Here is a 12,705-nt window from a genome sequence, read left to right as displayed (position 1 = left end):
TCCCCCCCCCCCCCCCCCCCCCAGTTTATGGCAAGAAATCTTGAGCAACCTCATCTAGTAGAAAGTGTCTATGAAATACACTTTCTGTTATAAACCTCTGTCCTAGTTGGGACAAATTTTTAGAAAGGTCCTAGTGACGCTTTGTGAAGAATAACTACTTTGTTCACAGACATATAGAGCTTTCTGGCAGCGTGTGGCAGAATCTTCATTTCCTCATCCCTTTTTGCCTAGTATGTAAGTATTACATACAGTCAAGCATGTAAGCATTATCTTAGTTTTCAAAGTTGATTTTAGAAGACACTTTGACTTTCTTTACAGTGTTACCAATAAAGGAGGAGGTATTTTACACACAAAGACAGCAGTCTTGCCGCTGATTCTAGCTTCCTAGTGAAAGCAGAACTGAGTTTTGCATTGGTTGCTTGGAACCTCTTTGGAAATAGCAGAGCCTGTTGTGATAGGAAAAGGGGTAGTGGCTTCAAGCTAAAAGAGGGAAGATTTAGACTAAATGTAAGGAAGACATTTTTCACAATGAGGGTGGTGAAACACTGGCCCAGGTTGCCCAGAGAGGTGGTAGATGTCCCATGCCTGGAAGTATTCAAGGTCTAGTTGGACGGGGCTCTGAGCAACCTGATCTTGTGAAAGATGTCCCTGCTCATTGCATGGGGCTTGGATTAGATGACCTTTAAAAGTCCCTTCCAACCAAAACTATTCTGTGACTCTATGAATTTTCAAAAGCAGCAAGTGAATAAATTGATAACATTATATGTGCTAAACTGTTTCTAAAATGTGTATTAGTTGCATGAATTACTTGAATGCCTTAGACATAAGTAGAAGTATCAAGTCCTCTCTTTCCTGTCCATGCTAGTGTCTTCACCAGAGCTGCCTCCATTAGCATAGAGCAGGCCCAAGAGTGTCCCCATTTTCTCTCTGGTGTATATAGCCACCAGATACAATGATGCCACACGCAATGTGACTTGACAAATGCATTCTTCAGAAACTGCCTTTATTTGCATTCATAAACTCCCCTCCTTGCCCTGCCTCCCTTTATCCCCTGTTTCTGGTAGAGAGCTGAGAGATCCCCCAAATCAATTGAAATTTTTGAAATGGCTCAAAATGCCAACTGAAATGACGCAGGTCCTCAGGTTGCATATAAGAGTTTTTGTTCTTTGAAGGTCATGCTGGATGTTTTTTGCAAACACACAGTTGGCTATGCATAATATCCATTAATTTATAAAACTGATTTCTTTGCATGTTCTTTACTGTCTAGTCTGAAGCATCTGGATCCTTGAATATAATCTTGTTGGGTTTTTTCCCCCTTCCTTTTCTAATCAGGCTGACAATTAATGCTGAATGTTATCTTCAGCTTCATAACTTTCCTATGGATGAACACTCCTGTCCACTGGAGTTTTCAAGCTGTACGTGGTAAAACACTTTTTTTTTTTCTTTACAATCAGGCTTTACATTTCCTTAAATTCTATCAGGAAGAGACCAAGTGTTTACTTCTTAAAGCCTTGCAGTGAAGAAAAGAACTGACCTGTTTATGTTTTGGTTAGATTTATAGCATTTTCTAATGCATTATTTAATGTGGTAATGAATGAGTTGAATTGCATGCATTTCATTTAGTTGCAACTTTAAAAACAATCGTATTGCTTAGGAGACTGATACAATGCCCATTCCAGTTAATGGAAATCTATTGCCCTGGAAGAACTTTATTTTTATGCCTGCCAGACTTGCCAACTTTGAATTAATTCCATGAGGCATACTTGAAAGGAATAGTAAGATCTGTCTTCTTCAACCTGTTCCTGTAAATGTCTAATCAGTACAAGAAGTCCTTCTCCTTTCAGATGGACTTATTTATGTGAGGCAGAAACACAGCTCTCAGGCTTCATTTCTTTAATATAAACTATATTAAAAATAAAAAAGTTCCTAAGGTAATTGTGCTATTACTTGTGAAAGAAACCTAAACCACCTGAACACAGCTAAACAACTTATTCCTGAATGTGAAACCTAATAGGCAATTAAATAAAACTTCAGTGATTCTTTTTAAATTAATGTTTTCATTTAGTGCTTCCTTCTTGAGTGCTTCCAGCTAAATGAGCTTTGGTAGCTCAATTGATTAAATAGTTGTGCCACAGAAGTAAGTCTTGCTTAATTTCATTTCTGCCTTTCTGCAAGATAGTTTGGGGCAATGTCAGGCACATCAAAATCAAGAAGGTTGTTCTTCCTTAAAGCTGAAGTACTGGACAGTGAATCAGGCCACAAAAATCCATTCTAGGAACAACAGACAAAGAAATTTTCAGTAAGCATCCATAGGAATTTTATCAAATTAGGTACTAATGATTGTCTACCCTTTTAAGCTCTTTGTGGTCTTTTAATGATAAAGTTTCTGAAAAACTTGTATTTACATAATTTTTGATTGATCATAAGTTTAGTTAAACTTAAAACTGAGGCTAGATATTTTGGGGTTAAGTTTTAAGTTTGGTTTTCTCTCTGCACTTTATGTATAGCCCTTATATGTTAGTTTATAAACAACTTCAGAGATCAGAAAACATGCTTTGATATATACAGTGGCTGAATGCTTGATTTGCTCTGTTTTATTCTAGATGGATATCCCAGAAATGAAATTGAATACAAATGGAAGAAAACCTCTGTTGAAGTGGCAGATCCAAAATACTGGAGATTGTATCAGTTTGCATTTGTGGGGTTACGAAATACTACTGAAATTTCTCATACCTTGTCTGGTGAGGCAAAGTGTTAAGTTTTATTTCGTGTAATATCTATGTAGAACAAGACTAATAGATGAAGATTCAACTGAAAACCATTCTAAATGTCATGTACGTATTTTTTTTCCTTTTTTTAATTTATAGGTGATTATATTATTATGACAATCTTCTTTGATCTCAGCAGACGTATGGGATATTTCACTATTCAGACATACATTCCTTGTATACTCACAGTTGTTCTTTCATGGGTGTCATTTTGGATCAATAAGGATGCAGTTCCTGCACGGACTTCTCTGGGTAAGAATGTCTTTTTTTCAACATTGAAGGGTCTGGTACTCTCAGGAATGCAAATCTACAGCAGGGAGCAAATTAACCATGACTTATTCCCCTTCAGATTATAACCATTGGTCACCCTTTCTCTTGAACTACAAGACTAAGAGTAGGAGGATCCTGCTGTGGTTGCACAGCAGGGTTTAAGGAGGGAGTGTTGAAAATTGAAATCTGGTCATCCGTAAATCCTGATCCAAGCCTTGTGGATCTGCTGTTTTTCACATAAATACATTTTTTTCTCCTTTATATTCTTTTTGTCATCTCCAGGGACAACAATATGGCAATCATTAGTCTGACAAGTATGATTAAACTTTACTTAGCACCATGGAACAAAGGATGTCATTATTACACAGGCAAAAACCGTGAAGATCTGTTTGTTGGGTTTTTTGTTGGGTTTCTGTTGTTGTTGGTTTTTCTTTTCAATAAAAGAAACTATTCCGTTGTTCTTTTAAGCCCAGGATAGGACAGAAAATTTGCAACCAAAGTGGCACTTCAAGCAGTTAAGCATATAACTTACAAAAACTGACTCACTGAATTGTGTTGCGAGTTCTTCTACAGAGATAATTCTTTGTAGTGTCCTCTTGGCTGACCTGTTTAGCATGGTGTCAGTCTTCTCTGTTGAAGTGTTCAGGATTCATGGATTCATGTGCTACCTTGGAGAAGAGTTGTAGTCCCCACATACATCATAACAGACAGGGGTGTGTGGAGTGCACAGGACTCCAGGACTAGCAACTTTGATCTTAGGAGTGACAGATACTTTTATTAAAACTGTTGACTGCACTATGACCTATATGAGGGAAAAGATCAAGAGCTGAAGGTGTATTTTAGGAAGTGAGAGATAAGAGGTCGTGGAGTCCACTTCTCTGGAGGTTTTCAAGACCCGCCTGGATGCAGTCCTGAGTGATGTGCTCTGGGCAATCCTGTCTTTAGCAGGGGAGTTGGACTAAATGATCTCTAGAGGTCCCGTCCAACTCTGTCAAATCCGTGAATCCGTGAGTTAATTTTCTTCATCAGCATATAGGATTCTGAACACTCTATTCCCACATTATAGGAGAGTTCCCTACCAGAAAGGTGAGTCCAGACTTTAACTCCCTGCAGTTCCCACTGAAACCTCCCACTGTGCAGTCAAGCCTGCAAAATTAATGAGTCAAGAAAGAAAGTAAACAAAAATGAGCATTGCTCAGTAGCCTAATGAAAAGGTAAGGGACGAAAATCCAAGTCTTGGATCTTAACTTTATGCTGTTTAAAAGTTCTGCAAAGTTTAGTAAAGAGAGCCTAAAATCTTGAATAAAAAGGTGAAACTATCTCTCGATAGTTTCAAATAATGATTTAGAAATTTATTCTAAAATTTATTGACTGAATAATCATTGGACATCATTGCGGGTACCACCTAGAAAGACACTAGCTATAACAGGAAAAACTGTTGCATTGGTATCCTACTAGTTCTGTATCCAGTTTGTTCTTTGTAAAAAGTACTTTTTCTATGCTGCAAAGCCAACAATTTTGTCTTTGATCTCATGGTTAAACTAGATTTTTCATGCTCCCACTTCAGCAGCACTAACCTTCATCTACTTGAGATGTACTACAAAGGTTTTCAATGTCATATTTACAGCTCCCTGCAGTTAACTCTGAGCTCCTTTTGTGTGAACATGCTGAAGCCATCGTTTGACAGATTGTAGAATGACTTTTCTCACATGAAGATGTTCTGATGAAGGAGAAAGAGAATACCAGTCAAATAGACACAATTCTTTAGAAAGAGACTGAGAAATTAAAACAAGAAAGCCAAAACGAAACAACGTCCATCATGGCAAGCAGTCACGATGCTGTGGAAGATTTGCTCCCTGTGTGCCTTTTGCATAGTGGAGAGGACTGGGGAAGTCCATGTCTCCTCTTGTCCTCGCTGAACAGAAGTCAGTAGGGGAATGATGGGTGTGACATCCCACCTGGAGGCTGCGCTGGGGTCTGGTAGATGGAAAAGTCTTTGGCCTTTTTCTTCTGTATATATTGCAAGATCCTGGCAGATTGCGGTTTCCCAAATCAAAAGGTTTGAGATGATTAAAGGTCTTTAGGTATTTAACTATGCAGATAAATGCTTAATTGATTTTCAAAAGCATCTAGTGGGAGCGAAGCACTTTTGAAAAACTCTGTGGTTATCTGTTTGCCCTTTTAGGCATGTAATTTCAGTGGGAAATCCATTGCAAAATCACCACTGCTTTCCTGCTGTAGGATCAGTCCACAGCGACCCCTGATTCCATGCTTTGATTCAAAAGCCATAGTCAGTCTTAGACTGGTGTAACACCTTTTTTTTTTTTTTTTTTTTTTTTTTTCCAATAAGCTTGTGCATGTAAATAACAAATTATTTGCATGTTCGAGTTTCTTCTCCGAAGGAAAGGTCACGTCTTAATTTTGGACTACTATGAAAAAGGCTTTGTGTCTCCCTGAAGCATCAAATATAAGAAGTGTTAACACCTTCTAAATGTTAAACCAGTGAAGAGTGGTATAGTTGAGATTTTGAACACATCGCTATTAAGGCCAGCTTGTTCTTTTAATTAACTTGTATGTAAGTGAATCAAGGGAAACATTTTCTATTACTTAAGACACAGTATTGAAAAAATACCTACTAATTTAGAGAATGAGACCAGAAAGGCCATGAAGGTCATCTAGTTTGATCTGCTATGGGTTGGAAGCAAACAATTGAAACCATTATTCCTTTTCTGTGTGTTTTCTGAAAGTTTGAAATAATTGACAAATAACACTTTTTTTTTTTTCTGAATATGTCCTTTTGAACATTTTAATCTTTCAAGAGCCAGAGGACTTTTTTGTGTTTATAAAATTTGTGTACTTATTTATACCTGTTTGTCTATTGTTTTTGCTTTATGAGTGCATTCTATAATACATTTATAAAATTGCACAAACTTTCTCAGTGTTTATTCAGTGTGTGTTGAAAACGGGAGAGATTTAAACTGAAGGTGAAATGTGCTGCCTTCTGTATGATCCCACAGGGGCTGCTGGATCCATAGGGATGGCTTCTTGCAATAGCACTGATGTGTGTGGGTGTGATCAGAGGTGAACCCAGCTGTGACTCAGTTCTTTGAGGATTTTTCTGTGACAATATGATTGGATTACTTATACATTTCCCTCTTTCTTTCTTTCTTAGGCATTACAACAGTGCTGACCATGACAACGTTGAGTACAATTGCTAGGAAGTCACTCCCAAAGGTTTCCTACGTGACAGCAATGGACCTTTTTGTTTCAGTTTGCTTCATTTTTGTGTTTGCTGCCTTGATGGAATATGGCACCTTGCATTATTTTACCAGCAACAGAAAAGGGGACAAAGGAAAAGAAAAGAAGGCAAAATCGAAGCCATCGGTAAGTTTAGCTAAACAACAAGAAAAAAATACCCCAGCATGTTCTTTATTGTAGCATTAATTTTTAGAGACTGGTTCTTAAGCAGAAGGGGTAACGTCCAAGGATAATTAAGACTAATATTCATTTTATTATGTTAACACTGAGGGATATGGTGTAGGGGAGAACTTTGTAGATTAAGGTAGATGGTTGGATCCGATGATCCCAAGGGTCTCTTCCAACCTGAATGATTCTATGATTCTATGTTTTTATAGTTGGGGCTTTTATTCATTTTCTGTAAATACTACTAATGAATGCAGGTTTTAGATCATTCTACTCATACATGAATGAGAACACAAGCCTAAGCTAGAGAATGGTTTGATGTAACATTCCATGCTTCTTTGCCATGCCCAAGCCCTTGTTGCTCCTAGAGCTGCCCATGGAGTGTGTGCTCATGGAGGCAATTCTGCCTGGGCATAGAAATGAAATTATAGAAGCCCAGATGTGGAAATGCAGAAATCCTGTTACAAACCATATCCATTCTGTGACTAGTGCTGGAAAGCACTGGTCACCCATTCTGAGCAGCGTTGCTGTGGGAGACTGTCTTATGGGGGCACTGAGGGGCTGCTATGGCTTAATACCAGGGAACTGGGAGCCCTTATGTTTCATACACTGAGCTGGTCCAAGGGGATCTGCTGTGTGTTTAGGACAAGGCTAGTGGTGAAGGCTTAATAATGCCCTGTGCTACCTTGGTTGGACATCACTCTGAGCCTCAGGGAATCCAGCACAGCCAACAGAACTGGAAACTGGAAACCTCCAACCTCTTTCTGGTTAGTGGTAGAAGCAAATGTTGGTACAATGGAAAGGATGGAAAACGGGCTTTGGCCAGGTCCGTATGAGGGTGAAGGATAACAGATGCTGCAGGATCTGTGGGACTTCTTAGTGTCAGCACAGCAGATCCAATTCTATGTTGTCGCAGCGAGGTCTCGACAACACTTAGGGAGCAGGGAGGTGAAATAGGTCTGCTCTCAGCATGCACAAGTTGAAAAGCAAGAGGGGAGGAAGTACTGCTTCTTCAAACCAGGGAGATATTATAGATCAGCCACAGAAGTGGTTTGCAAGTATACTCTATTGAATGGAGTAAGGAGACTTTTCAGAATCTGTTCACACATCAGCCATTTGTGAAATAATCTGCCAAATGCTTTGAGATTTTCAGTGCATATGACAATTTAAAATGTAGAATACTGGTGAGATAGAAACCATGACACTTATAGAATAAATAGCTGGGACAGATTAATATTAGCAATTTAATACTCAAAACACTGTTCATTTGTGCTTTATTTGTTTTTAAAGCATGCTTTTTATTTCTAAGTAGTTGAAAACCAGCCAACTTTTCACACAGAATTCTTTAAACATGTTTCAGCATGTTATGGCTATAAGACGATACTAGATAAGACATTAATCAAAAAAAACCCAGGGGATTAAATTTAATATACTTAGATGCAAGGATTTTTACTTGATAAAGAGGGTTTTTTGGGGGTGAAGTTTTATAAAAACATGTAAAATTTCTTGTTCCACATAGAAGAATTAAAGAATACATCTAATTAATTAATGGAAAGTCATACAATTACAAATCCTTTCTTTTTTTTTTCTCCCCCATCGCCCTCCTCCCCGCCCCCCTGCCTTTTATCTTTGTAAAGGACTTCTGTTCATTCTTTTTTTTCTTGTAGTTATGAATATGTAACTCAAAATAACAATTTAATTAAAATAGTAAGTTTAATTCCTTCTGAAAGGTTCTCATTTACAGGTGTTTTTTTCCTTGGAAAGCTTGCCTTGCTTAGGTCTTCTATTTCTATTGTAAAATGCAATAAAAGCTTATTCCAGCATCTGATGCCAGTACAGTGATCTTGTGAAAAGATGGGGAGATTTTACAAATGATTACGACAGTTTTATCTTACAAAATATGTGCTGGCATCATTCAAGAAAGGTAGTTTGAATTGGCTTATATAAATCCACATTAGTAAGGATAATGAGTTTGGGCAGGAAAGATTAAACTTAATTAGTTGTGGATCTTGTTCTGATGATCATTTCACCTGAAGTGAATGCATCACCTGTGTTATGATCGTCATAGATGATGGCTTTCTTTTGTACTTTTATTAATGTTAATGCAAAATAATTTGGTTTTGGTCCTCTCATACTGTATCATAAATGCTTGTCACTGTATATGGAATTTTATCTACAATATCAGCAGGCATGTACCTGAACAATCAGCATGTACTACTCTATCTACATGTTTTGGGGTTTCTTTAAGTCTCTGCCAATTGATATGAGGTCATTTTCTTGTGAGGTGTTGGTCTTTTTTTCCCCTTTTCTCTCACATTGTCTCTTTCTTACACACGTTTTATGTATTCCCTGTAGGTAGTTAGGTCTATAAGATGTCACTGTCTTTCTGCCTCCCTCAGGCCACCTTTTCAAACCTGTAATTCAGTAGCCAGCTCTAGTCTGTGCTGGTGACACGGACAGTGAAAAACAGTACTATTATTTCTTCCTCCACCCGTGGTGTTTCTGAGTTGGGGATTCCTGTTTTACCCCACTAATAAAAACAAATCATGCCACAAATCTTACATGGGCAGAACCAGCAGAGAGGAAATTCTGGCAAAGCCAGAATAGGCATGAATCAGAAATAAGCCTTATATATATATCCTCATATGTCCTTTATATATATATATATATATTGCTTATATATCTTCGATAAAATAATGATTTTGTAAGTTCAGAAAAAAATTTGAACTTACCTGTTATGTTTTATAAAACTCAGCCCTGTTTGTAATGTCTCACATTAAGGTAGAAGAATGTAACTGCTGTTTGTTAGTATTGTCAGTATTTTATCATAACTGAAAAGAATAATGAGGTCCTTTAGGATGATAATTAGCTCCCTAGGTCATCATGTCTAAAAAATGTTGAAACAGCAGTCTGTGTGAAGCTTCTTCTGGTAAAGACACTTAGGAAATAAAGCTATTTGAAAATGTGGTGGATACTACATGGCTTTGATATCACCCTTTGGGATGCTGGGTAGAATGTCCCTGAAGCAATAATGCCTCCTTAACCATGTATAGAGATCTCAACTGGACGAAGTAGTTCTCTGGAAGTGGGACAACAGGACTCTAAAACATAACAAGAATGTAAATTATGTGGCTTCCTGCTTTTTGTTTTTTTTTCTGTATCTTTTAATTCCCTATCATTTCTAATTGTTTAAGAGAGATTCTTCTCTACACCTAAACACACAGTTAGTTCTTCTGACTGCATCCTTTCCTGCTGTATTTATTCATTATGTGACAAAATATGGAGATGGTAGAAAAGAGAAAATACAATGTAAGACTAGTGTTGAAGTAACCCCAGTCCTCAGTCTGAAGATTTGAGAAGAGATGGGGGGGCGGGGGTTTGAAAGAAAGAGGATTATGGATTAGTTTAAAAAGACTATGAGATTTAAAAAGAGGGGAAAAAAAAAGGACAGATAGAGAAAGAGAATGTCTTTTGAAATATTCAGGAAAACAAGGAGGAAGAGTGAAGAACTGCATGGAAACAAATTAATAAAAGGGGGAAAGATGGGCTGTGGTAGCGTAAGCAAATGGAAGGTGAAAAGGCAAAAGTCACAAGAAAGAGAATATTAAACAGTATATGTGCAGGGCAATGAGGCACACAGATTTTTTTCTATTTTTTTCTATGAAAATTATTTATGAACCTTAACATCTACTACACTGAGGGTTTTTTTTTTACCAGATTTCAAGAGTGTAAAGCTAGTCCCACAGAAAGTAAAAGCAAGAATTTAGAATTGAATTAGTCAGTTTCACTGCCTTCAGTGGCATTCTCGTAAGGAATCTTATGTCTTGGTTTCTAAAGATGGGGCATGTTCTTTAAGGATTTAACATCAGAGGGTTAGATGACATAGCCTGGCCTTGTGTGTCAGTCTCTCAAACTTCACCAGTGATACTGTACTAACCCCATTAGCTTTTTTTTTTTTTTTTTTTTTTTGTGAAAATGTTGCTTCTAGTCTCATTCTAAAGACTCCAAATGAAGGGAGAGCTATCATTCCCTTGGTAGTGATGTTTATACCCTGCCTGTGGACTTGCTTGATGACCCAGTCATCAAGCTGTGTCTGACTTCAAAATGTTCTTTTGCGTTGTCTAGATGGGATCAGATAACCCTGTCTGTGTAACTAATTATCCACTATTCCCAAATCCCAGCACAACCCAGTTTTCACTGTGGCAGGTGCAAATCATTCATGATCTTTAGCCTGCATGAGCTAATTATATACAGCAGTTCGTAATTCACAAAGCTCCCCAAACTGTTTTCTTTAATATTAGAATTTCTCTATATTGTACTGAAGGTGCTTATATTGGCCTTTGCTATGGAAAGCCTATGGAATTATTTCTTGTGAGGATAAAAAAACAAACGCAAAACTGTATTTTTCTTTTTTGTTTTTCTTAAGAAACCACCTGCAATTGCTGTTCGACCTGGATCAACTCTAATCCCAATTAATAACATTAATCATCTCCCTGAACGCGATGATGATTATGGATATGAGTGCCTAGAAGGGAAAGACTGTGCTAGCTTCTTTTGTTGTTTTGAAGACTGCCGCACAGGATCTTGGAGAGAAGGAAGAATACACATCCGTATTGCAAAAATTGACTCCTATTCTCGAATCTTCTTTCCAACTGCCTTTGCATTGTTCAATCTTGTTTACTGGATAGGATATCTGTATTTATAAATTTCAGAGGTTTGACAAACTCAGAAAAAAATGTTAATTGAACAGTCATTAACACTTTTCAGTGAGCAGTCAAAAGATTAGAGCTGGTCCAAAATGACTCAAATTGTTTGTATGCTTTAAAAATTTGAAACAATGAGAGGAAATACGGTGATGTAGTCTCCCTCTTGTGATCAACTATAGAACTGATAGTGCTATTTTGAAGAGAAAATTTAAAAATAAATATCCTGAAGATTTTACTTGCCAGAACATACGTTTATTTTTGTCCAGCTCTAACAAAATGCAGAGTCAAGAGACTCTGTTATTTAACTGGATGGTTCTACAGAAGCTCTCAATTGTAATCCTAAATGATAATGCAGATGAATTTTGTAGCATCTCTTACACCTTTACAGAGAAAGCCTTAATAAAATGGGATTAGTTATTCTCATACATTTCATCCACAAGGTAATGATTTTATTAATCCCTGATTTAAAAAAGTTGAAATGGAACATTTCTATTTTTCAAACAGCCATTTGTTCTCTGCAGTATGTTAAAAAGAATGATTAAGTCATAATTGTATTCAGATTTATACAGAATGCAGAGATTAGAGCAGCAAGAAATGGATATATCACAAAACCCCCAAGGGTAATTCTGAGCTTGTCTTATCCTGACCACTGATATAGGCTTTTGGTCTTCAGTGTTAAATTGCACTTATGTCTGTTCTCCATCTGCCATTACTTCACTGTTGAGAGTTTCCCAAAGTTCTCCAAGAGGGCTACAGCTTTCAAAAATTCCTACCCAGCTGTTGTTGCTTGCTCATTTCATGGAAACCAGGCTGATGTTGGCTGACTGAGGTCCTGGCCATTAAACTTAATACTCTTCACATCCTCCCCATTCGCCTCTCTAATTCATACTCAGAGCCAGAGAAAAAGTCATAACTCTACATTTGGTAGAATTTCCATCATCAGAGTTTGGAAAACCTGTAGCAGTGCTATAGTCATTGTATTCAGAGCCACTGTGTTAAATCTCCAGCCCTAAGAGCATAGTGTGTGACCTGCTCCACTTTGCATACAGTATGATTTTGTAGATTCTGCTTGTTACTGTGTGTGCTACTCACTGAGCCAAAGCCAAATGGTGTGAGTTGACTGAACCTGTGTTACGGATTGCTGTGTAATTACCTCTTTGATATTTGTTTGTTTCTAATGGAAAAGCCCTGCTCTGGGGGAAGTTGGGGGGGAGGGTGGGGAAGAGGGGAAGGTAAAAAAAGTAAAAATAACGCTTATGTATTGCAGATCCTTCTCCAAGATAGGATGTATTCCCCCAGAAATTTGGGATTTTTTTGGGAGGGGGGCAGAGAGAATACAGTTCTCCAGCCTTTCTGTGATTACAGAAAGACAGAGCTTCTGTTCACCTTGGTAGCAATTCTTCAGTAGTAGCTTTTCTGGACCGTCTTCTCTGTGTTGACTGTTGCTGTCTGGCAGCGCTTAGTATCTTAATTCTATTTTTAAATCCATTGTCTTCATTATGAAAAACTGCAGGTTTTCCTCCTTTCTCAAAAAGAAA

General features: G+C 37.6%; 1 protein-coding gene across 1 annotated transcript in view; it reads left to right on the top strand.

Annotated features, from left to right (window-relative positions):
* GABRG1 (gamma-aminobutyric acid (GABA) A receptor, gamma 1) overlaps positions 1-12,351 on the top strand; it is a 55,578-nt gene extending 43,227 nt beyond the window's left edge. Inside the window, exons 5-9 of the mRNA XM_014962312.1 lie at positions 1,333-1,415; positions 2,604-2,741; positions 2,868-3,020; positions 6,211-6,422; positions 10,888-12,351. Coding sequence (XP_014817798.1) covers positions 1,333-1,415; positions 2,604-2,741; positions 2,868-3,020; positions 6,211-6,422; positions 10,888-11,166 — 865 coding nt within the window. The 3' untranslated portion in view covers positions 11,167-12,351. The remainder of the gene's footprint in view (positions 1-1,332; positions 1,416-2,603; positions 2,742-2,867; positions 3,021-6,210; positions 6,423-10,887) is intronic.
* The last annotated feature ends 354 nt before the right edge of the window (positions 12,352-12,705 follow it).

Source organism: Calidris pugnax, unplaced genomic scaffold (assembly GCF_001431845.1).
Source record: "Calidris pugnax isolate Ruff unplaced genomic scaffold, ASM143184v1 scaffold806, whole genome shotgun sequence".
In the NCBI taxonomy this organism is placed as follows: domain Eukaryota; kingdom Metazoa; phylum Chordata; class Aves; order Charadriiformes; family Scolopacidae; genus Calidris; species Calidris pugnax.
This window is presented reverse-complemented; position numbering and strand designations above follow the sequence as displayed.